This window comes from Hyla sarda, chromosome 7 (genome assembly GCF_029499605.1).
Source record: "Hyla sarda isolate aHylSar1 chromosome 7, aHylSar1.hap1, whole genome shotgun sequence".
Taxonomy (NCBI): Eukaryota; Metazoa; Chordata; class Amphibia; order Anura; family Hylidae; genus Hyla; species Hyla sarda.
The window spans coordinates 166,101,798-166,128,135 of NC_079195.1; the positions used below are offsets into that span (position 1 = coordinate 166,101,798).

At 42.3% G+C, this 26,338-nt stretch overlaps 1 protein-coding gene across 2 annotated transcripts in view; it reads right to left on the reverse strand.

Moving 5' to 3' along the window:
* ECHS1 (enoyl-CoA hydratase, short chain 1) overlaps positions 1–26,338 on the reverse strand; it is a 31,491-nt gene that overhangs the window by 1,028 nt on the left and 4,125 nt on the right. For both annotated transcript variants that reach the window (XM_056531226.1, XM_056531227.1), the window contains exons 2-6: positions 25,492–25,689; positions 15,443–15,570; positions 12,015–12,114; positions 1,349–1,453; positions 533–652 (exon numbers count right to left, since the gene is read on the reverse strand). In XM_056531226.1, the coding sequence (XP_056387201.1) occupies positions 533–652; positions 1,349–1,453; positions 12,015–12,114; positions 15,443–15,570; positions 25,492–25,689 (651 nt within the window). The remainder of the gene's footprint in view (positions 1–532; positions 653–1,348; positions 1,454–12,014; positions 12,115–15,442; positions 15,571–25,491; positions 25,690–26,338) is intronic.

Consider the following 26,338-nt stretch of genomic DNA (forward strand, 5'->3'; position numbering starts at 1 on the left):
ATTGTTTCGGTGCATAAATGAAAAATTGTGCTATTTTGCAAATAGTCTCAATTAAAAGTTGCACTGCCCTATTGGGGACTCTAGAATTTGGTGAACTTAGCTAGTCTACTACAGGTCAACAACAACAACAACTAATAAAATTATGCCAATTCTGTATTGCATAAATATACGATTGGTGGGGGTATTACCAATAGGACCCCCACCAAGCACAAGAATGGGGGTTCACTGTCCTACTGTGTGAATGGAGAAATGGTTGATCATGCACGCTGCCACTCAATTCACTTGTTATGGGGCTGCCAAAGATAACCACAGGCTGTACTTGGCTATCTGTCAGTCCCCTAGCAAGTAAATGCAGCAGCACTGCATAAGTTCAAAACACCATCACTTACACGAGAACAAGGGACCCTATTTTCACGATGGGTGGTGGCCAAGCCGTCCCCATAGATCAGACTTATCCTATGGATAGGTAATGAGTTTTATTGAGATAACCCATTTTAATCAAACAGCTGTTACTGAGTGATTATTTCCTTACCTCCATTAACAGCTTCTTTTGCCATAGACACAATCAGTTTAGAGCTTTTTGCTATTTTCTCCCCACAATTGATGGCTTCGTCCACTACCTTGTCCACTGGATACACTCTGCTGACAAGTCCTGTTAAGAAAGTCGCAGTAACATAATTTTGTTTTCCCTAACAATATCAAAATCTTAATATAAAATCGGCAAAAAAAAAATTAAAAAAAATTGTTAGGGGTTTCTTCTATTAAATGTGTAAAAAATTAAATAAATTATCCATAGGTAGATGTCCCTGCTCCTTGCAAAGCTCGCCAAGGCAGGGTTTACATTGCTATCATGCTCTGCCCCACTCTGGGACAGTTTTTTGTGCTGAACAGCCCTAAAATGGGTCGGAGTACAACTGACATCACCGGTTCCCAACAGGCTCCCATCAACTTGAATGGGGTCCATTGGGGATCTGGGTGGTTTACCAGAAGAAAAAAATATATATATAGTGCATGCACTATTTTGTTTCTCCACTAAACTTTTGTCATTCCAAAGGATGACAGAGCCCAATGGCAACGTGAACAAGCCATTAATTCGTGGTCCTCATGAGCCATTTCCTTATCATCTAAGCAGTGGCTGAGGTAGTGCACCGCTGCAACTGTATGGTCCATCATAGAGCCATGCTCTGCAGAAAAGCTAAATATGTTTTTTTATTATTTTTTTTATTTACTGAACACCTTATAGTGTTGGGCCATCCAAAACAACCATATATCACATTACAATAGTTGAAACATGTTGAAAAACTGAAAGGAATTTGTGATGTACTAAATATTTTGCATGATACTATACCTGCTTCCTTGGCTTCTTGGGCATTGATGCGGTCACCAGTAAGGACCATTTCCATAGCTAGTGATTTTCCAACAGCTCTTGTGAGCCTCTGGGTACCTCCAGCCCCTGAGGGAAGACAGAAGACAGTCTGGAAACTGCATAGCTGGTGAAAATATAATATAAATGAGCAGTTATTGGGGCGCATATACAATTGAAGAATCAGCTGCCAGCAGTGCAAGAAGCCATAAGCCAGCACCACCGGAGGAACGGGACGCCGATATCTCCGCAACCGGGGAACGTTGGAAAGGGAGTTAAAGTTTGTTTTTTATGTTTTTGCAGTCTGGGCACAGGGGGCTTAAGATTTCTGCCGCATATCTCCTTTAATACAGTGGAATAATGCAAGTTGTCTAGATTAATAAAAACCCAACACTTAGTAAATTAGACCAGTGTATTAGAGGAGAACATGTACTACAGTTAAAAGATGGGGGACAGTGGATTACAGTTAACAGAGTGGGGCACAGCTTTGTGCAGTACTGCTTTTCGAAATAAGCCTCATGCTATAGCAGAGCCAGGAAGAAACCGAATGAAAAAGATAAAAAGTACACAGTTTCCAGGGGAAGTCACCTACAGGCTTTAACATGGGATTTATTAAGCATTAAATTTCTCTCTCTTTAATATCAGGATAATGTGGTCCTGATTTATCAAACTGTGTAAGAGAAAAACTGGAGTAACTCACAAATACAGAAAGAACATAGCCACACATTCAACTTGTACAATGATCTAATAGCTAATCAGCATAATTTCAAAAACTAACAGGTTGTTAGTGTACCTTTTGATCAAAACTTGCAAACCCATTCGCCACATTTTTGAAATTACGCAGAGTGCTAATGTTCTCCATTTGTGAGATACATTTTAATTCTGTCCCTTCCTTTATTTTGTTTTTCCATCTCCAGCACTCCACCCATTCGGCCGAGGAATTTTTAATCCACAGGAGACTGCATAAGGGTTTCCTCCTAGCATTCTTCCAGCCCTCTGGCAGGTGGCTCATGATAAGTGTTCAAACTGGTGTGGTGTTCTGCAGTGGCCATTGGTGCTTTGTCTGTGGGGTGATGTGGCCCAAAGCCAGGGGGCTTGGTCAGGCAGCAGTGGGGCCATTCCCCCTGTGGGCTTTGTGTCGCAGCAGCGGTGGTCGTCGCCGTCTGGCTTTACGCCTGACCCACTCTTATCAGGTGGACTTGACGTGGCGAGTGGGCTTGCATGTTTACAGACACTAACAACCTGATAGTTTTTGAAATTATGCTGAGAAGCAATTAGTTCTTTTTTACAAGTTGTAGATGTGCGGACAAGTTTTGTTTCTCTGTTTGTGAGAAAAACTGAAGTGATTTGCCCACAGCAACCAAGCACAGTTCAGCTTTTACTTTATAAAAGCTTAAGACAGGAAAGCTGAGAGGTGATTGGTTATGTGCAAATCTCTCCAGGTTCTCTCTCAGCCATCTTGATAATTAAGGGCCTGGGTGTATTATAATTAATATCAGGGGCACAGTGTATATTAAAGTTAATTTCAGAGGCACCATGAGTATTCTAATAAATTTGAGGGGTCACTGTGTGTATTCTAATGAATATAAGGGATGTATCATTGTGTTGTTTTCAGAGGGGACAGTATGTGGCAGTATCCTATTAAGAGCTTGTTGAGTTCTTGCTTTAAGGTGGCAGAATGTTTGAAAATATAATTTTCAGAGGACATAAGGGGAGATTTCTCAAAACCTGTGAAGAAAAGTGGAGCAGTTGCCCATAGCAAAACAATCAGATTGCTTTTATTCTTCAGATGCTTTTTAATAAATTAAGAAGCAATCTGATTGCTTCTTATGGGCAACTGTACCACTTTCTGCACAGATTTTCATAAATCTCCCAAACGGAGTGTGGCAGTACCATTTTCAGAGATGTCTATGTGGCAAACCATGCAGAGGCAAGATGTAGCTAAAAAGAAACACTGACCGTCTGGACCAGATGGGAAAAAAATAAAAAGGGGATCAAAAAGTGAGGAGATATTACCTTAACCCCTTCAGGACGGAGCCCATTTTGGCCTTAAGGACCAGAGCGTTTTTTGCACATCTGACCACTGTCACTTTAAACATTAATAACTCTGGAATGCTTTTAGTTATCATTCTGATTCAGAGATTGTTTTTTCGTGACATATTCTACTTTAAAATGGTGGTAAATTTTTGTGGTAACTTGCATCCTTTCCTTGTGAAAAATCCTAAAATTTTATGAAAAATGTGAAAATTTAGCATTTTTCTAACTTTGAAGCTCTCTGCTTGTAAGGAAAATGTATATTACAAATAAAAAATGTTTTTATTCACATACACAATGAGGGGCATTTACTAATCTTTTACTATGTAGTCTGGTTTTTACCCTGTTTTTTTCTACTTCATTTTTGACTATGTGCGACAAATTTACTAGATTGTTGCACGGCATTAATAAATTTGGCGCACATAGGCAAAAGTGGGAAATTTACTTCATGTAGTAGAAAAAATAGTCTGTTCCTTTTTCCAGCTGTCTGAATAGGTTTGGCTGCTGGTTTCCTTCTGGATCTTTTGTTTGAGTTTTTTTTTAGCTTTTTCACCACATCTAAATAATTCAATAACTACAGTGGTCCCTCAAGTTACAATATTAATTGGTTCCAGGAAAACCATTGTAAGTTGAAACCATTGTATGTTGAGACCATAACTCTATGGAAACGTGGTAATTGGTTCTAAAGGCACCAAAATGTCATCCAAAATAGGAAAAAGTGACAAAGAAAAATAAGTAGATAACTGATATAGATAAAGCAAATCCCTACATATAAAAGTAATAAAGATCTGCTGGGAGCTGTAAATCACTGTCTATGTCAGTGTTTCCCAAGCAGGGAGCCTCCAGCTGTTGCAAAACTATAACTCCCAGCATGCCTGGACAGCCAAAGGCTGTCCGGGCATGCTGGGAGTTGTAGTTTTGCAAAAGATGGGGCCACCCAGCTTGGCAAACACTGGTCTATGTAGAGGACAGGAGCTTCTTCAGGGGTCCTGTACAGTACAGGCAATGTCCCAAACAAGTAATGGAGTCGCCCTCACCTGGTGTCCAAAAGAGCAGCTAACCCTGATACAGGTAAAGTGTACAGAACATGTAATACCAGACACCAGTCAGTGCATACACTTCAGTAATACAGGGGTTTTACCAGTGAATGCCCATTTTGATTGGTCAGTTCTTCCAGCCATTGACACGTTTTACAGATCTGGACTGTCTGTAGCATTGTATGTTGAGTCTGGTTTCAACTTACGATGGTCCAGAAAAGACCATTGTATGTTGAAACTATTGTATGTTGAGGCCATTGTAAGTTGAGGGATCACTGTAAATTGTAGTCATGGCTCAGAAGTGGTAAACGGTGTTTAGTGTGTGTGTGTGTGTGTGTGTTTATTACATTTTTTTAACACAGTTTTTTTCTCCCTAAATGTACTTACACTTTTTTTTTTTTTGGGTTACTTCTTCTACAGATCTGTGTATCCTGTGGACTCCTTCGGATTCGGTGGACTACTTCGATGACCAGCGTTTTTCTTTGCTTGATGTTAATAAAATGGTTAACGAGGGCTTGTGGGGGAGTGTTTTTTGTAATAAATTTTTTTTAAAACCTGTTGTGTTTTATTTTTATTTTACTTTACTAGACAGGCTTAGTAGTGGAAGCTGTCTTATAGACTGAGTCCATTACTAAGCCGGGCTTAGCGTTAGCCACAAAAACAGCTAGCGCTAACCCCCAATTATTACCCTGGTACCCAACACCACAGGGGTGCCGGGAAGAGCCGGTACCAACAGGCCCAGAGCATCAAAAATGGCGCTCCTGGGCCTAGGCGGTAACAGGCTGGCGTTATTTAGGTTGGGGAGGGCCAGTAACAATGGTCCTCGCCCACCCTGGGAACGTCAGGCTGTTACTGTTTGGTTGGTATTTGGTTGAGAATAAAAATAGGGGGGACCCTATGCGTTTTTTTTAATATATTTAATTATTTATTTAAAAAAAAAAAAACGCATAGGGTCCCCCCTATTTTCATTCTCAGCCAAATACCAACCAAACAGTAACAGCCTGACGTTCCCAGGGTGGGCGAGGACCATTGTTACTGGCCCTCCCCAGCCTAAATAACGCCAGCCTGTTACCGCCTAGGCCCAGGAGCGCCATTTTTGACGCTCCAGGCCTGTTGGTACCGGCTCTTCCCGGCACCCCTGTGGCGTTGGGTACCGGGGTAATAATAGGGGGTTAGCGCTAGCTGTTTTTGTGGCTAGCGCTAAGCCCAGGTTAGTAATGGACTCTGTCTATAAGACAGCTTCCACTACTAAGCCTGTCTAGTAAAGTAAGAAAAAAACACAACAACAGGTTTTAAAAAATTTTTATTACAAAAACACTCCCCCACAAGCCCTCGTTAACCATTTTATTAAAATCAAACAAAGAAAAATGCTGGTCATCGAAGTAGTCCACCGAATCCGAAGGAGTCCACAGGATAAACGGATCTGAAATGAGAAGAAAACAAAAAAAATGGGTTAGTACATTTATTATCACCTGCTCACACATCTCCCGCCCCGCATGACTACAACTGCCAGCATGCCCTTACAGTAAGGACATGCTGGGAGTTGTAGTTGTGTGGTGCAGGAGATGTGTGGGCAAGTGACAAGCTTGTCCCCTGCCCCCAGCTGCAGGACTACAACTCCCAGCATGCCCTTACAGTAAGGTGGGGCGGAGGCCGGGCACAGTGTTTCCCAACCTGGGACTTGTAGTTTTGCAACATCTGGAGGCACCCTGGTTGGGAAACACTGTTTTAGGCCAGTGTTTCCCAACCAGGGTGCCTCCAGATGTTGCAAAACTACAAGCCCCAGCATGCCTGGACAGTCAAAGGCTGTCTAGGCATGCTGGGAGTTGTAGTTTTGCAACATCTGGAGGCAACCTGGCTGGGAAACACTGGCCTAAAACAGTGTTTCCCAACCAAGGTGCCTCCAGATGTTGCAAAACTACAAGTCCCAGCATGCCTGGACAGTCAAAGGCTGTCTAGGCATGCTGGGAGTTGTAGTTTTGCAACATCTGGAGGCAACCTGGCTGGGAAACACTGGCCTAAAACAGTGTTTCCCAACCAGGGTGACTGTTTTAGGCCAGTGTTTCCCAACTGTTTTAGGCCAGTGTTTCCCAACCAGGGTGCCTCCAGCTGTTGCTAAACTACAACTCCCAGCATGCCTGGACAGCCAAAGGCTGTCCAGGCATGCTGGGAGTTGTAGTCTTGCAACAACTGGAGGCACCCTGGTTGGGAAGCCTGCGCAACTTACCGTCTTCCGTAGGATCCAGCGCTGCACGACACTGCCGCGCGACACTGCCGCGCGACGATCTCCGACAGCGATCGGCGCTGGAGCCTCGGAAGGGTAAGTGAACTTCTTCGCCGGTCCCCTTCAGCTGTTTAGTTTTGCAACAGCTGGAGGACTACAGTTTACAGACCACAAACCAGTGGTCTGCAAACTGTGGCCCTCCAGCTGTTGCAAAACTACAACTCCCAGCATGCCTGGACAGCCAATGGCTGTCCAGGCATGCTGGGAGTTGTAGTCTTGCAACATCTGGAGGCACCCTGGTTGGGAAACACTGTTTTAGGCCAGTGTTTCCCAACAAGGGTGCCTCCAGCTGTTGCAAAACTATAACACCCAGCATGCCCTGACAGCCAAAGCCTATGGCTCTCAGGGCAGGAGCCCGGGCTGACATTACAGTGCAGCCGCCCGGGCTCCTCATACGGTCTCCCCGCTACCCCCCTTGTCTCCCGCCCGGGCTCCTCATACGGCCTCCCCGCTACCCCCCCCCCTCCCCTTGTCTCCCGCCCGCGCCGCTCAGCTCCCGCTGCTACAAGACTACAACTCCCAGCGTGTCCTCACTGTAAGGCCATGCTGGGACTTGTAGTCTTGCAACAGCAGACAGATCGGAGTTGTGTGGCGCTGGCAGGTGAGGGGGGGGGGGGGGGGGGATATAAATCACTGTAGTGTGCCGGTAGCGCAGTGAGGGTAGCGGGGAGAAAGTATGTCGGAGCCCGGGCGGCAGTAGCTTTTCCTGCTCCATGTTGGAGCTGGAGTAAATTTAGTCAATTTTTATGGCCGTTGCGACAGTTTATTGCGCAACTGCGACTGTCTCAGTTAATAAATTCCTGACCACTGCAAGTAAAAACTGAAAACTTGCGTAAATTAAGCGGGAATTTTTTTTTTTACTTTCTAGCTCTTGCTAGGGAAAGTCGCACAATTTATAGGGTAGGCGCAATTGCGACAATTTTGCGCCAAAAATAGTCAGAAAAAAATGACTAAACCCCTTAGTAAATGCCCCCCAATATGTCTACTTTATGTCTGCATCATAAAAGTGACGAGTTTTTACTTTTGGAAGACACCAGAGGGCTTCAAAGTTCAGCAGCAATTTTCCAATTTTTCAAACTCACTATTTTTCAGGGACCAGTTCAGGTTTGAAGTGGATTTGAAGGGTCTTCTTATTAGAAATACCCCACAAAAGACCCCATTATAAAAACTGCACCCCCCAAAGTATTCAAAATGACATTCAGTCATCATTTTAACCCTTTAGGTGTTTCACAGGAATAGAAGCAAAGTGAAGGAGAAAATTCACAATCTTCATTTTTTACACTCGCATGTTCTTGTAGACCCAATTTTTAAATTTTTACAAGGGGTAAAAGGAGAAAATGTATACTTATATTTGTAGCCTGATTTCTCTCGAGTAAGCACATACCTCATATGTCTATGTAAAGTGTTCGGCGGGCGCAGTAGAGGGCTCAGAAGGGAAAGAGCGATAAGGGGATTTTGGAGAGTAAGTTTTTCTGAAATGGTTTTTGGGGGGCATGTTGCATTTAGGAAGCCCTTATGGTGCCAGAACAGCAAAAAACCCTCACATGGCACACCATTTTGGAAACTAGACCCCTTGAGGAACATAACAAGGAATAAAGTGAGCCTTAATACCCCACAGGTGTTTCACGACTTTTGCATATGTAAAAAAATAAAAATAAATTTCCACTAAAATGGGTGTTTCCCCCCTAATTTCACCTTTTTGCAAGGGTTAATAGCAGAAAATACCCCCAAAATTTGTAACCCCATCTCTTCTGAGTATGGAGGTACCCCATAAGTTGACCTGAAGTGCACTATGGGCGAACTACAATGCTCAGAAGAGAAGGAGTCATATTTGGCTTTTTGAGAGCAAATTTTGCTCGGGGGGCATGTCACATTTAGGAAGCCCCTATGGTGCCAGAACAGCAAAAAAAAAAAAAAAAACACATGGCATACCATTTTGGAAACTAGACCCCTTGAGGAATGTAATAAGGAATAAAGTGAGCCTTATTACCCCACAGGTGTTTCACGACTTTTGCATATGTAAAAAAATAAAAATAAATTTCCACTAAAATGGGTGTTTCCCCCCTAATTTCACCTTTTTGCAAGGGTTAATAGCAGAAAATACCCCCAAAATTTGTAACCCCATCTCTTCTGAGTATGGAGGTACCCCATAAGTTGACCTGAAGTGCACTATGGGCGAACTACAATGCTCAGAAGAGAAGGAGTCATATTTGGCTTTTTGAGAGCAAATTTTGCTCGGGGAGCATGTCGCATTTAGGAAGCCCCTAAGGTGCCAGAACAGCAAAAAAAAAAACACACATGGCATACCATTTTGGAAACTAGACCCCTTGAGGAACGTAACAAGGGGTACAGTGAGCATTTGCCCCCCACTGGTGTCTGACAGATCTTTGGAACAGTGGGCTGTACAAGTTTTCATTTTCATGGACCACTGTTCCAAAGATCCGTCAGACACCTGTGGGGGTTAAATTCTCACTGCACCCCTCATTACATTCCGTGAGGGGTGTCGTTTCCGAAATGGGGTCACATGTGGGGTTTTGTTTTTTTTGCGTTTGTCAGAACTGCTGTAACAATCACCCCTGTGCAAATCACCTCAAATGTACATGGTGCGCTCTCCCTTTTGGGCCTTGTTGTGCGCCCCCAGAGCACTTTGCGCTCACATATGGGGTATCTCTGTAGTCGGGAGAAATTGCGTTACAAATTTTGGGGGGCTTTTTTCCCCTTTTACCTCTTGTGAAAATGTAAAGTATAGGGCAACATCAGCATGTTAGTGTAAAAAATAAAAACATTTTACACTAACATTCTGGTGTAGACCCCAACATTTCCTTTTCATGAAGGGTTAAAGAAGAAAAAGCCCCCCAAACCTTGTAACGCAATTTCTCCCGAGTACAGCGATACCCCATATGTCGCCCTAAACTGTTGCCCTGAAATACGACAGGGCTCCAAAGTGAGAGCGCCATGTGCATTTGAGGCCTAAATTAGGGATTTGCATAGGGGTGGACATAGGGGTATTCTACGCCAGTGATTCCCAAACAGGGTGCCTCCAGCTGTTGCAAAACTCCCAGCATGCCTGGACAGTCAACGGCTGTCCGGCAATACTGGGAGTTGTTGTTTTTCAACAGCTGGAGGCTCTGCTTTGGAAACAGTGGTGTACCGGACGTTCTTATTGGGGGAGGGGGGCTGTGTAAGGGTGTGTGTATATGTAGTGTTTTTAACTTTTTATTTTATTTTGTGTTAGTGTAGTGTAGTGTTTTTAGGGTACAGTCACATGGGCGGGGGATTACAGCGAGTTTCCCAGCGCAAAATTTGCTGCATCTCAAGATGCGAGAAACCCACTGTAAAAGCCTCGCCCATGTGAATGTACCCTGTACATTCACGGGGGTGGCGGGGCGGGGGGCTTGCATCAGCTGTTGCAAAACCACAACTCCCAGCATGCATGGTCTGTTAGTGCATGCTGGGAGTCATAGTTTTGCAACAGCTGGAGGCACACAGGTTAGGAAACACTGAGTTAGAAACAGACAATGTTTCCCAACCAGTGTGTCTCCAGTTGTTGCAAAACTACAACTCCCAGCATGCCCAGACAGCTGAAGGGCATGCTGGGAGTTGTAGTTCGGCAACATCTGAAGGGCCAGATGTTGCTGAACTAAAACTCCCAGCATGCCTGGACAGTCAGTGCATACTGGGAGTTGTAGTTTTGCAACAGCTGGAAGAGCACAGATTGGAGACCATTATACAATGGTCTCCAAACTGGGGCCCTCCAGCTGTTGCAAAACTACAACTCCCAGCATGCATGGTCTTTTAGTGCATGCTGGGAGTCATAGTTTTGCAACAGCTGGAGGCACACAGGTTAGGAAACACTGAGTTAGAAACAATGTTTCCCAACCAGTGTGTCTCCAGCTGTTGCAAAACTACAACTCCCAGCATGCCCAGACAGCCAAAGGCTGTCTAGGCATGCTGGGAGTTGTAGTTTTCAGACTCCTAGAAGCAGCAGTGAAGCTCTTCACTGCTGCCTCTGAGGACTACATACTTACCTGCTGGTCCCGTCGCTGCTCGCCCACGTGGCCGGTCCTACCGCTGCTCCTCGGTCCTGCCGCTGCTCCAGGTAAGTCCGCCGGTCCCCACGTGTTCCCCCCGTGTGCCGCAGGTCCCCGCGAGCCCCTGCAGCCATCGTCCCCCGTTCTGCCCGACTTCCAGGGGCGGGCAGTGCGGGGGATCTGAACTTTCACCCCAGATCACTGTGATTGGTCCACAGGGACCAATCACAGTGATCGCTGACCAGGACCATCAATTGATGGTCCTGGGGGTGAAGCAGAAGTTGTCCCCTGCTGGAAACAGCGGGACTTCTGCCAGTTAACCCGTGCGATGCTGCGCATCGCCGGGTTAACTGCATGTCATTTATAAACGCCGGGATGCGCGAACGCACTGCACAACCCGGCGTTTATATATGACATTCTGCGGGAAGGGGTTAAAGTCCCTAAATGTCATTGTGTATTCCGCCTTTGTGTTCCATCACAACAACTTCCACTTTACCCTTTTTACTGTTCTGCTCATACGAGAAGCAGTATTTTTACAAGGTTAACCCTTTCATAGTGCGTTTACCTGACTTTGCACTCATATTATTAGAGTAGAAATAATTTTATGCTATCAGTATCAGACATATGTTATCAGCAGGCATTGGAGCTAGCTGTTCATTTATCCACCTAGATGTCACAGTCAATAGTGACCCGCAGCATCTAGACAGTTGAAAGCTTAGATTCCAGTCTTGTAGATTTCAAGTGACGTGAGAGCCTGCTCTTCACAATAGCAGAGTGTTTACATGACTGCAGCTATCACGTCACTAGGACGTAAGAGTGCATATTCCTAAATATTCAAATAGGCAGGGATTGCGCTACATAAAGGAGGAGGAGGCTGGGAGGTGCAACCAGCCTCCATTGTGCAGCAATTCTGCTCTGCATTGAACTACTGGATGGACTTCTATAAGTGACCCCTTGTGCTACTACAGTTCACCAGCATTATAAACCAGTGTATTTGGTTTAGTTTGGGTAACCAGGCTGTCAGTTTATCTTTAATGGCAAAACAACCCCATTCAGAAAAATTTTAATAAAATTCAATTGAAGACATTTCTTCAATAAATTTGCTGCATATGAATGCCCTAACAAGGGACGATTTCACCAACAAAGTATACTGCATGGTTCTGTACCTTATAGATATACTCTTAGCTTGTTATGCAAGTCATTATTAGTGTCTTACCAGCATGAAGTTTACGAAACCTCACAGTCATCCAAACATTTATATGTACCTGGAATGGTTCCAAGCAAGATTTCTGGCTGCCCAAACTGTGCCTTTTCTCCAGCGTAGATAATATCACACATCATGGCGAGCTCACACCCTCCTCCAAGCTATATGCAAAAAATAAAACATTGGCAGCCATTAAGTGTGGTCACCCAAAAGTATGACATGCACATTATAAGAGCAGACATTTTTTTAAACCAATGTTTAATCTTTACAGCTTCTATGCTGTCTTCAGCACCTATGATCAGGGCCACACTGAAAACCTGGAATGGCCCAGTAAGGGCCCCACTACAAACCTGCCTTTCATTTTATAAAAATCCAGGTCCAAAAACAGGACTTACCAAAGTCTTTAGCAAGCCAAGTTTTGCCATGAATTTTAACTATTTCTGGATTACATCTGTTTTCCTGGATGAACTCGCTTCCTGAAACCTGGTAGCTACAAACAGGTACCTTGGGAAATATAGCGTTCCCCGATGACTATTCCTATCACTATCTCACACAACATACACATTCCTGCAGGAGATAAGCATTTGCTATTCATTCCTAGCAGCAACTTTTTCTTTTCTCCCATCCAACAGCCAAGTATGCAGTAGATTTAGGAGAAATAGCTGCTAGTTGAATGAGCTTAAGTACATAGCCAGTCTAACAGACCAAAGGCCACGTAGATAGATGTACACCACATTTGTTTGGTGTAGAAAGGTCTGTTGCACAAAATTCGTGCAAGCTTTTGCTAAAGTGATTTTGACCAAAGTGACTAATACACACTTTGGTTCTTTTTTTACTTTGCTGGTTTATGAGGTTCATAGCAAAGCCCATAAATCTACACCGGCACAGACCACACATTTTTTTTGTGAAACAGGGTAGAAAGTTGCAGCAAAGTTGCAGAGTAGGAATTATACAAGAGGGTGTTCTGGAGTGATTTATTGTTTTTTGCTTATGTGCGCCATTATCATGCAATATTATGATAAATACAGTCATGGCCGTAAATTTTGGCACCTCTGAAATTTTTCTAGAAAATTTAGTATTTTGCACAGAAAAGGATTGCAGTAACATATTTTGCTATACAGATGTTTATTCCCCTTGTGTGTATTGGAACTAAACCAAAAACGGGAGAAAAAAAAAAAAAAAGCAAATTGGACATAATGTCACACCAAACTCCAAAAATGGGCTGGACAAAATTATTGGCACCCTTTCAAAATTGTGGAAAAATAAGATTGCTTCAAGCATGTGATGCTTCTTTAAACTCACCTGGGGACAGTAACAGGTGTGGGTAATATAAAAATCACACCTGAAAGCAAATTTTAAAAAAAATAAAAAAAGGAGAGAAGTTCAGTTAGTCTTTGCATTGTGTGTGTGCCACACTAAGCATGGACAACAGAAAGAAAAGAACTGTCTGAGGACTTGAGAACCAAAATTGTTGCAAATTATCAACAATCTCAAGGTTACAAGTCCATCTTCAGAGATCTAGATTTGCCTTTGTCCACAGTGCGCAACATTATCATAAAGTTTGCAACATGGCACTGTAGCTAATCTCCCTGGGCGTGGACGGAAGTGAAAAAATTGATGAAAGGTGTCAACGCAGGATAGCACGGATGGTGGATAAGCAGCCCAAAACAAGTTTCAAAGATATTCAAGCTGTCCTGCAGGCTCAGGGAGCATCAGTGTCAGCGCAAGCTATTCATCGAGATTTAAATGAAATAAAACACTATGGCAGGAGACCCAAAATGAACTTGAGTAAGCCAAAATCCTTCTGGGAAAAAGTCTTGTGGACAGATGAGATCAAGATAGAGCTTTTTGGTAAAGCACATCATTCTACTGTTTACCGGAAACTAAATGAGGCCTACAAAGAAAAGAACACAGTACCTACAGTGAAATATGGTGCAGGGTCAATGATGTTTTGGGGTTGTTTTGCTGCCTCTGGCACTGGGTGGCTTGAATGTGTGCAAGGCATCATGAAATCTGAGGATTACCAACGGATTTTGGGTCGCACTGTAGAGCCCAGTGTCAGAAAGCTGGGTTTGCTTCCGTTCGTGGGTCTTCCAGCAGGACAATGACCCCAAACAACATATGTCAAAATGCACCCAGAAATGGATGGCAACATAGTGCTGGAGAGTTCTGAAGTGGCCAGCAATGAGTCCAGATCTAAATCCCCTTGAACACCTGTGGAGAGATCTTAAAATTGCTGTTGGGAAATGGTGCCCTTCCAATAAGAGACCTGGAGCAGTTTGCAAAGGAAGAATGGTCCAACATTCCATTTAAAAGATGTAAGAAGCTTATTGATGGTTATAGGAAGCGAATGATTTCAGTTATTTTTTCAAAGGGTGTGTAACCAAATATTAAGTTAAGGGTGCCAATAATTTTGTCCAGCCCATTTTTGGATTTTGGTGTGACATTATGTCCAATTAGCTTTTTTCCTCCCTTTTTTGGTTTAGTTCCAAAACACACAGAGGGAATAAACATGTGTATAGCAAAACATGTGTTACTGCAATCCTTTTCTGTGAGAAATACGCCTTTTTCCTGAAAAATTTCAGGGGTGCCAACATTTACTGCCATGACTATGTCACACAGAAGCAAAAGAATGACACTTTCTAGACACACAATGATAAATGTCCCTCAAAATGTTTTTCAATAAATAAAGTGTAAAAAAAAAAAAATTAATTAAAGGCTCTTTTTCCAATAAAGCCCTATAGTCTCACAAAAAGAAAGAAAAGTAACATCTATAAAAACTGTAATGTTAAAGGGAATCTTATCAGTGTTACCAACACTAACCTGTTGGCACAGGCTTACAGTGCGGGTGACATCGATGATAATTATACTTACCTAACCCCGGATCCAGGGGCATGCTGACATCACGGTTGCTGCTTCCTTACTCGAGCAGATTGCGAGCAGGCTTGAAGAAGCAGCAGCTGTGATGCCAGCAGGCTCCTGGAGTGCCACCCATGCACCAAGCCTGCCAAATAAGGAGGATAATGGTGAACAGAGTGACTGATCGGGGGAATAGGTAAGCATCAATATCATCAGTGTCACTCGCACTACCAGCCCTGCCAGGGACAGATTCCCTTTAATAATATACATAAAAAGATATATATATATATATATATATATATATATATATATATATATATATATAGATATATACACACATACATATATACACATACACAAGATATCATATTTCATATTTAGCTTTGTGCTGGCAGTGTGCTGCTGTAATTCTTTTGCTTGTGTTTGTAGTACAGCTGCGTGCACCTGTATACGGTCCATGCAATAGTTGTGTATCAGAATGTGCTGACAAACTTCTACTTTTTATTTTTTTATTTTATTTTTAAATATTTGTCTTGTGGTCCAAACAAATATGGTATATTTTTACATACAATAAGATGATCAGAATTTCCTTAGGGCATAGGCTGTCAGAAGCAAACCATGAAGACTTACTGCAAAACCATTAACAGCTGCAATAACAGGTTTCTTTACAGTAGAGACACGATTCCAGTGCGACAGAAAGCTTCCGCCATAGCACTCTTGGAAAGTCCGGTTTTGCATTTCTTTGATATCTGCACCAGCTGCCAAGAATGAAAAAAATATATATATGAAAAAATTTGAAAATGATTGTGCGAATTTTATTTAATCAAGGTTTTTATCATGTTGGAATTCTTTAACATACAGATATATCAAGAAATGTAAACAGCTGGTACTGGTACATTATCTTAAAAGGGTATTCCAGGAAAAAAAAGAGGATAGAGAGATAGAGAGATAGAGAGATAGAGTATATATATATTATATATATATATATATCTCTCAACTGGCTCCAGAAAGTTAAACAGATTTGTAAATTACTTCTATAAAAAATCTTAATCCTTTCAGTACTTATGGGCTTCTGAAGTTAAGGTTGTTCTTTTCTGTCTAAGTGCTCTCTGATGACACGTGTCTCGGGAAACGCCCAGTTTAGAAGAGGTTTGCTATGGGGATTTTCTTCTAAACTGGGCGTTTCTCGAGACACGTGTCATCAGAGAGCACAGACAGAAAAGAACAACCTTAACTTCAGAAGCTCATAAGTACTGAAAGGATTAAGATTTTTTAATAGAAATAATTTACAAATCTGTTTAACTTTCTGGAGCCAGTTGATATATAAAAAATTTTTTTCCTGGATAACCCCTTTAAAAACTGCAAGAAGATGCATTTCCGGGGGAAGAGCATTCAGCATGATCACATTTTCATTTGGCTTCCACTGACCACCAGAAAAGTGAAGCCAAAACTAAAACGCATTACCCCAAATATCACCAGTTACACCAGTAACCTACCAGGTATCTCCTTTCATTGAAAAAGAGAGCCACACACTGAATCCTCAGAGTTCATGTGCAGAGATTGCACTACCCACTGATGATAGCAGCAGCCACACTCCGACCTGCCCCTGGGTCAGGAAAGCCAAAGGAGTACTCCGGCAAAAATGTCTTGTGGATAGGGGATAAGTAGCTGATTGTGGGGAGGTCAGAGCGCTGGGGTCCCTGCGATCACCAGGATGGAACCCCGATGCTTTAGTGAGTAGCGTGTGTAGTCTATGTGCTCCATTCATTTCTATGGGGGCGCCTATGATGCCTGAGTGCTCCCATAGAAATTAATGGAACGCGTGCCGACTGCAGCAAAAGCTCCTCACTGGGCACCAAGTCCATCCGGACAAACAACCCCCCCCCCCCCCCCCCTTGATCAGCTAATTATGGGGATAAGTAACATTTTTAGTTTTTATTGCAGATTATATTCTGCTGGCACTAATTCCAAACATCTTGGGTGCCAAGTCATCCAAAATAGCATACCATATTAGTCAACATCCCAGTGCACATGGAGGTCTCGATATACCCAGCAACAAAACCCTAAGCCAAGCAACCCTTATCAGAATATTTATTATGAGACTAGCTAACCAACTTCTCCCACTTTGCTGGCTATGACATTGAACAGTCATTCTCTTCAAATATCTAAATCCTCAAGGAATGGGACCCTACACTTGGCAAAAATATTACAAATTACACTACCTTAACCCCTTAAGGACTATTTTATTTTTACGCTTTCGTTTTTTCCTCCTCCCCTTCAAAAAATCATAACTTTTATATTTTCATCCACAGACTAGTATGAGGGCTTGTTTTTTGCACGACCAGTTGTCCGTTGTAATGCCATCACTCACTTTACCATAAAATGTATGGCGCAACCAAAAAAAAAATACTATTTGTGTTGAGAAATTAAAAAGAAAACCGCAATTTTGCTAATTTTGGAAGGTTTTGTTTTCACGACGTACAATTTATGGTAAAAATGACATGTGTTCTTTATTCTCTGGGTCAATACGATTAAAATGATACCCTTGATTATACACTTTTCTATTACGCTGAAAAAAAAAAAAAAAAAAAAAAAAATTTTTACCAAATTAGTACGTTTAAAATCCCTCTATTTTGAAGACCTATAACTTAAATTTTTCCGTATAAGCGGTGGTATGAGGGCTCATTTTTTGTGCCGTGATCTGTACTTTTTATTAATACCATAATTGCTTATACAAAACTTATTACATTTTTTATAAAATTTTTTTTTGGAATAAAATGTTGTAAAAAAGCAGCTATTTTGGACTTTTTTTTTAATGTTCACGCCGTTCACCGTATGGGATCATTTAAACTTTATTTTAATAGTACGGATATTTACGCACGCGGCGATACCAAATATGTATATAAAATATAATATATATTTATATTTTATTTTTATTTTTTTTACACTATTTGGGGGTAAAATAGGGAAAATGGGACAATTTACGTTTTTATTGGGGGAGGGTGTTTTTCAAATTTTTTTTTACTTTATTTTTTTTACTTTTATTTTTACACTCTTATAGTCCCCATAGGGGACTATTTATAGCAACCATTCGATTGCTAATCCTGTTCAGTGCTATGTATAGGACATAGCACTGATCAGGGTTATCGGTCATCTTCTGCTCTGGTCTGCGGGAAGGCAGATCAGAGCAGAAGACTCCCGGAAGACAGCGGAGGCAGGTGAGGGGACCTCCGTCTGCCATGCAGGATGATCGGATCATCCTGTTAAGTGATCGCGATGCTGCAGATGCTGTGATCTGTATTGATCACAGCATCTGAGGGGTTAATGGCGGACATCCGCGGGATCACGGGTGTCTGCCATTACCGGCGGGTGCCTGGCTGCGATCCCCAGCCGGGACCTGCCTCGCATGATGCCGGCATCGCTCCGATGCCCGCGGTTATGCTCAAGACGTAAATATACGTCCTAGTGCATTAAGTACCACATCACCAGGACGTACATTTACGTCCTGCATCGTTAAGGGGTTAAAGGGGTTATCCAGGAAAAAAACTTATTTATACATCAACTGGCTCCAGAAAGTTAAACAGATTTGTAAATTACTTCTATTAAAAAATCTTAATCCTTTCAGTACTTTTGAGCTTCTAAAGTTAAGGTTGTTCTTTTCTGTCTATGTGTTCTCTGACGACACCTGTCTCGGGAACCGCCCAGTTTAGAAGCAAATCCCCATAGCAAACCTCTTCTAAATTGGGCGTTTCCCGAGACGCGTGTCATCAGAGAGCACTTAGACAGAAAAGAACAACCTTAACTTCAGAAGCTCATAAGTACTGAAAGGATTAAGATTTTTTAATAGAAGTAAATTTACAAATCTGTTTAACTTTCTGGAGCCAGTTGATATATAAAAAAAAAAAAAAAAAAAAAAAAGGTTTTTCCTGGAATACCCCTTTAAGGCTAGGTTTCCACTTTTTTTTTTTTTAACCCCTGAAAAAACGCCAGCGTTTTGGCAGTTTTTCTGGTGTTTTTCCTGGTGTGTGGAAACAGCCAAATTTGTCCCCTATAGCAGTTTTCTCGCTGCCTTCAGGTACCACTCTGTGGGTCGGATGCTGAGCGCCCAGTCCATAGAGTGTAAGGAGATGAGGAATGATGTATAGCATCACTTCTCATCTCCCCCAGCTGTATAGTATACAGGGGGTGCATAGTGTACCCGTGTATACTATACAGGAGCCGGGAATCCTGTCACCAGACTGACAGGACTCCCTGCTCCTATAACCCTTTGTGCGGAATACAGTATACACTGTCCCCATAGTGTCTGTATAGCTCCACCTCCTAGTGATGACATAATTAGGGGGCTACAGATGGTATCCAGGCTGGTAAGTCTGAAGCTCTGTTAACATTGTCCGTTTTGGATAATGTGAACAGACCCTTCTGCCAGTGTCTTCCCAGATAGGGAGACTCCAGCTGTTGCTAAACTACAACTCCCAGCATGCCCAGACAGCCAAAGGCTGTCTGGGCATGCTGGGAGTTGTAGTTTTGCACCAATTTGAGGCCCCTGTTTAGAAAAACATTGCATTATGGGCACTCTCCCCAGCGGACAGCGCCAAAAATGTACTAACCAATATATATATATATATTTTTTTTCTTCATCTCGTTTCAGATCCGTGTATGCAGAGGATTACGGCAGATTCGATTGATTACGACGGATGAACTGGATTTTTTTTTTTATAAAATGGTTAACCAGGGCTGTGGGGGAGTGTTTTTTTTTTTTTAAATAAAATAATTTTTCCAATGTGTTGTGTTTTTTTTTAATTGAATTTTCAAGCTAAGTAATGGAGGCTGTCTAATAGACTGAATCCATTACTAAGCCGGGGCTTAGCGTTAGCCCCAAAAACAGCTGGCGCCAACCCCCAAATATTACCCCGGTACCAACAGGCACGGAGCATCAAAAATGGCGCTCCTGGGCCTAGGCGGTAACAGGCTGCCGTTATTTAGGATGGGGAGGGCCAGTAACAATGGTCCTCGCGTACCCTGGCAACGTTAGGCTGTTACTGCTTGGTCGGTATCTGGCTGTGAATAAAAATACGGGGAACCATATGCGTTTTAATTCTCTTTATTTATGGAAAAAAAAAAAAAAAAGAAAACGCATAGGGTTCCCTGTATATTCAGTATCAGCCAGATATCAACAAAGCAGCAACAGCCTGATGTTACCAGGGTGGGCAGGGACCATTGTTACTGGCCCTTCCCAGCCTGTTACCACCTAGGCCCAGGAGCGCCATTTTTGAGGCTCTGGGCCTGTTGGTATCGTCTCTTCCCGGCACCCCTGTGGTGGTGGGTACCGGGGTAATAATTGGGGGTTAGGGCTAGCTGTTTTGGGGGCTAAAGCTAAGCCCCAGCTTAGTAACTGATTCCGTCTATTAGACAGCTTCCACTACTAAGCCTGAAAATTCTATAAAAAAAAAAAAATATATATATATATATAAAAAACACAACACATTGGAAAAATTTTATTTAAAAAACACAACTCGTTAACCATTTTATCAAAATTTAAAAAAATCCAGTTCACCCGTCGTAATCCATCGAATCCGCCATAATCCTCTGCATACACGGATCTGAAACTAGAAGAAAAAAAAAAAAAAATGGGTTAGGATACCCATAATGCAATGTCTTCCCAAACAGGGATCCTCCAATTGGTGAAAAAATACAACTCAGAGGATGCCCAGACAGCCTTTGGCTGTCTGGGCATGCTGGAAGTTGTAGTTTAGCAACAGCTGGTGTCTCCCTGTCTGGGTAGACACTGGCAGAAGGGTCTGTTCACATTATACAAAACGGACAATGTTAACAGAGCCTTATACCCTTACCAGCCTGGATCCCGTCTGTAGCTCCGCCCCGAATGACGTCATCACTAGGGGCGGAGCTACATGGACCCGTGGCGACTGGAGGGAGGTAAGGGGACTTCATCTTCTGTATACACTATATACAGCTGTCTATAGATAGCTGTATATATTGTATACTGCCCAAAAAGTTAACCTACACTGTCCAGCAGTGTAAGTTAACTCTTTCCTTGCCAGCTGGCTTAGCGCACAGCTCATCAAGGGGTTAAGTGAGCCAGCAATTTGTATACTGTATACACATTGCAGGCTCACTAAGTTCTTGCTGGGCAGTAGATCTACGATTTATATCTACTGCTCAGCATCAGCTGTTCTCCTGGCTCTGTAGCCACGAGCACAGCTGAGTCCCTACAGTCACTTCAGGACAATCGCAGCAGGTGTCAGGAGGAGTGACATCTGCTGTGATCTGTCTCTTACTGCAGGTACTACTGCTCCCAAAATGCACACTCGATCGCAGCGAGTGTAACTTCTGACACCCGCTGTGATCCTCCTGTATAATGTATAGATGCAGTATAATTATAATATTATATATATATATATATATATATATATATATATATATATATATATATATATATATATATATATATAGTGCAGGGGACCATAGAGGAGCAGCCAGCCGCATCTATACATTATACAGAAGGATCGCAGCGGAACCTGGGGCAATCTGTCAATTAGTACAGGTACTACTACACCCATCATGGATCAGTGTGTTCCATGCTGGGAGTAGTAGTACTACCTAAACAATGTAAAAAATAAAGTGAAAATCACACACACACACACACACACACACACACTACAATTTTATTATTGTCGGCTACATTTTTATAGTTCCCTGTCCGCCCACATAAATTGATCCCTGTTTAAAAATGAATAAAAATGTTCTAAAAAAAAGATACATTTCGTTAAATACAATTTTTTCCATCACTACTGTATCTTTTTTTTATTATTTTTTAATGGTACCCTACGAAATTTTAATAAAAAAGGTACCTCCATCACTTTTTTGGATCGCTAAAGTCTAAAAAAGAATGAAAACCGCCTGCAAAAACGCCAAAGTTAAAACCCACATGGCGTTTTTCTTGGCATTTTTTTTCACTCCCATAGACTTCTATGGGAGGAAAACGCCAAGATTTTCCCCAAAAAATGCCAAAGTCTCAACAAGGGGTCGTTTTTGAAAACGCTAAAAGGATAAAAAAAATGCCAAACTGAAAAACGCCAAGTGGATATGGCATTCTGCAGTTAACTATTGACTTGCTGCTAACATCTGGCCGCAGCATTTTTTCATATAAAAAAACACCATGCAAAAATACTACAACCGCTCTTGTTCATTGGACATGAAAAATATCGAACTAAGACACATTAAATGGGCACTGTCATGAAGTAAAAAAATTGATATGTTGTAGTACTTAAGTACTACAACATATCTCTAATATACTTTAATTAAAAAAAGTGATTTTAAACAAGTTTAAAATCACTTTTAAATTCGGCCACTAGGGGTCGCCCTCCTAGTGGCCGAATGCATTCAGCAGTGACGTCACTACTGGATTTCGACTCATTTCAGCCTGGCAATGAGTCGAAATCCAGGCACTGCTGTGCTCGCTCCCGCCTGTCAATCAAACAGGCGAGAGCAAGCACACTGATAACTGGGGCTACGCGCATTGGCCAGCTACGCGCATTGGCCAGCTCCACTGGCCTCGCGCGCGGCCCCGCCCGCCCCCGTTACCCTGTCCGGAGGCAGCGCTCGCACTCATTGCTGCGCTGATCCTCCGGATGGGTAAGTTATTTAGAATAGCTACCATTATTGTAATCGGTCCCGGGTCTCGGCAGTATTATCGTGCACGGCAGGCCGGCGATGCTCCTCTACTCCTCCTCCCTGGATAGCACATGCACAGGTAAACAGGGAGGAGGAGACCCCGGAGCTGCCTGCCGTGCTATTGGCAGATCATCTATGCGCGCTCCCGATAGAAGCGCTGCATAGACGATCTGAGGGCGGAAGCAAGCGCCCAGCAAGGCATCAGTGACGTTGCGCTTGCTGGGACGCGCTGCTTCCTGCCCTGCTTTATAGAGCAGATTTAGAAGCACTAAATCTGCTCTATTAGGGTTAGGGCTAGATTACTAATAGGTAGGGACAGATTATATTATATATTACTTGGTGGGAGCTACACTTTAACACTAGTGCTTTGGATTAAACCTTTGCTAGATATCAGGGACTGACCCTAAAAATACTACACAGATCACACATTTGCCAAGCACAGTCCTCAAGCACTCCCAAGTCATGTTTTCAGTTTTTCACAGGTGATATAATTGTGGTCATTGAATTAGGCATCAGCACAATTACGGTATATTGCCTGTGAAAGGCTAAGGAAATACTAACAACATGACCTGTTGGGGGTACTTGAGGACTGTGCCTGGGAAACACTGCCCTAGAGGGTTCCTAATGTCAGTAAATTTTAAAAGGAGTGCTCTGGGTTGCAACTTTTTTTTTTTTTTTTTTTAATTGCACAGATTGCTAACATTTAACCCCTTAAGGACTCAGGGTTTTTCCGTTTTTGCACTTTCGTTTTTTCCTCCTTACCTTTTAAAAATCATAACCCTTTCAATTTTCCACCTAAAAATCCATATTATGGCTTATTTTTTGCGTCGCCAATTCTACTTTGCAGTGACATTAGTCATTTTACCCAAAAATGCACGGCGAAAGGGAAAAAAAAAATCAATGTGCGACAAAAATCGAAAAAAAAAAGCCATTTTGTAACTTTTGGGGGCTTCCGTTTCTACGCAGTGCATATTTCGGTAAAAATTACACCTTATTATTCTGTAGGTCCATACGGTTAAAATGATACCCTACTTATATAGGTTTGATTTTGTCGCACTTCTGGAAAAAATCATAACTACATGCAGGAAAATTTTTACGTTTAAAAATGTCATATTCTGACCCCTATAACTTTTATTTTTCCACGTACGGGGCGGTATGAGGACTCATTTTTTGCGCCATGATCTGAAGTTTTTATTGGTATGATTTTTGTTTTGATATTACTTTTTGATCACTTTTTATTCATTTTTTAATGTTATAAAAAGTTACCAAAATACGCTTTTTTGGACTTTGTAATTTTTTTGCGCGTACGCAATTGACCGTACGGCTTAATTAATTATATATTTTTATAGTTCGGACATTTACGCACGCGGCGATACCACATGTTTATTTATTTATTTTTTTTACACTGTTTTATTTTTTTATGGGAAAAGGGGGGTGATTCAAACTTTTATTAGGGAAGGGGTTAAATGACCTTTATTAACACTTTTTTTTACTTTTTTTTTTTGCAGTGTTATAGGTCCCATAGGGACCTATAACACTGCACACACTGATCTCTCATCCTGATCACAGGCGTGTATTAACACGCCTGTGATCAGCATTATCGGCGCTTGACTGCTCCTGCCTGGATCTCAGGCACGGAGCAGTCATTCGTCGATCGGACACCGAGGAGGCAGGTAAGAGCCCTCCCGGTGTCCGATCAGCTGTTTGGGGACGCTGCGATTTCACCGCGGCGGTCCCGAACAGCCCGACTGAGCAGTCGGGATAATTTCAGTTTCACTTTAGAAGCGGCGGTCAGCTTTGACCGCCGCTTCTAAAGGGTTAATACCGCACATCGCCGCGATCGGCGATGTGTGGTATTAGCCGCGGTTCCCGGCCGTTGATTAGCGCCGGGACCCACGCGATATGATGCGGGATCACGGCGCGATCCCGCTTCATATCGCGGGAGCCGGCGCAGGACGTAAATATACGTCCTGCGTCGTTAAGGGGTTAAAAAAAAAAAAAACTGGACTTACCTGTTCCCGCTCCCCCAATGCTTCCAGTATCTTGCTCCTGGCCTCCATTGTGGTCGTCTTCCTGCTTTGACTTGTCATAATCGTTGTAGAAGTGATATCCTTTCTCAGCCGGTGATAGCCTGAGCAGCAGTGTGAGGTACTGAGCCCGAGTCTTCTTCCAGGTGCCAGGGCCCAATACCCCTCAGCCTTTCTCCGTACGAAATGGAAAATTATTGCAGCAGCAGCAGCTGGCAATTAGCTGAGCTGCAGTATAAGGAGTTGACTACAAGAGGCAGGAAGAAGACCACAGCGGAGGCTGAATTTATATTGATTTTTTATTTATTTCCACTTTCCTTTTGTTTCTGTGAAACACCTAAAGGGTTAATAATCTTTCTAAATGTAATTTTGATTACATTATTGGGTGCAGTTTTCATAATGGGGCGATTAATAGGGTGTTATAACATACAGGCCCCTCAAATATACTTCAGAACTGAACTGGTCCGTACAAATATCTGATTTATAAATGCTCTCTAAAATTTAGAAAACTGCTGCCAAACTTCTAAGCCCCGTAACATTCTAAAAAAGTAAAAGGACATTTATCAAATGATGCCAACATAAAGTAGACATATTGTAAATGTGAATTAATAGCTAATTTATGTGGCATTACTATCTATTTTACAAGCAGAGAATGTGGAATTTATGTTTTCACGTTATTTTGTAGTTTGTATATATTGACCAAAATTTACCACTAACATTAAGTACAATGTGTCATGAAAAAAACTCAATCACAAGGATAAGTTAAAGCGTTGCAAAGTTATCAGAAACTAAAGTGGGACGGGTCAGATTTAAAAAAAATAGACCTTGGTCCTGCTCCTCATGATGGGGGAAGTGAACTGGGAGGATAACATTTGACAAGATAATTGGCCTGGTCCTGAAGGGGTTATTATTCAGCTTATCAGGCATCTAAATAAATCAAATAAAAAATAAAAAACTAACCTGCAAATGCTTTCTCACTCCCTGTTATAACAACTGCCCCAATCTGTGGATCCACTTCAAAAGAGTCAAGTGCTTGGTTGATTTCGGTCATCAATCCATCACATAATGCGTTCAGCGCTTTGGGTCTGTTCAGTTGTATATAGCCAACATTTTGGTTTTGCCCTCTGCGTTCGACAAGAATGTACTGATATGATGGCCCTGTTAGAACAAAAAAAATGATGGTAAGGTGAACAGAAGGGGATATGTCATACATTTTATTAGTGCAATAATCTTTATGTAGCACCATAATATTTTGTAGCATGTTACAATATAATACGTTACACAGCAACAAATCGATTGACAAGAGGCGTGAGGGTTCTGCTCACAAGAGCTTACACTCAAAAAGTATAAAGTGCACAAGCATAATACATAAAGCTGCACAAGCCAGTCATCAGCATTAGAGATGAGCGAACTTACAGTAAATTCGATTCGTCACAAACTTCTCGGCTCGGCAGTTGATGACTTATCCTGCGTAAATTAGTTCAGCCTTCAGGTGCTCCGGTGGGCTGGAAAAGGTGGATACAGAAAGAGTCTCCTAGGACTGTATCCACCTTTTCCAGCCCACGGGAGCACCTGAAAGCTGAACTAATTTACGCAGGAAAAGTCATCAACTGCCGAGCCGAGAAGTTCGTGACGAATCAAATTTACTGTAAGTTCGCTCATCTCTAATCAGCATCTATCTCTATGTAGAGATTTGAAAAGCATGGGACTAAATGTAGAGTGGGAGAGACTTTTGAATAAAGGATCGGCAGTAAAAGGAAAAGAGAATGATTTGGGAATATATTTGGGCCAGTATCCAAGATGTGGT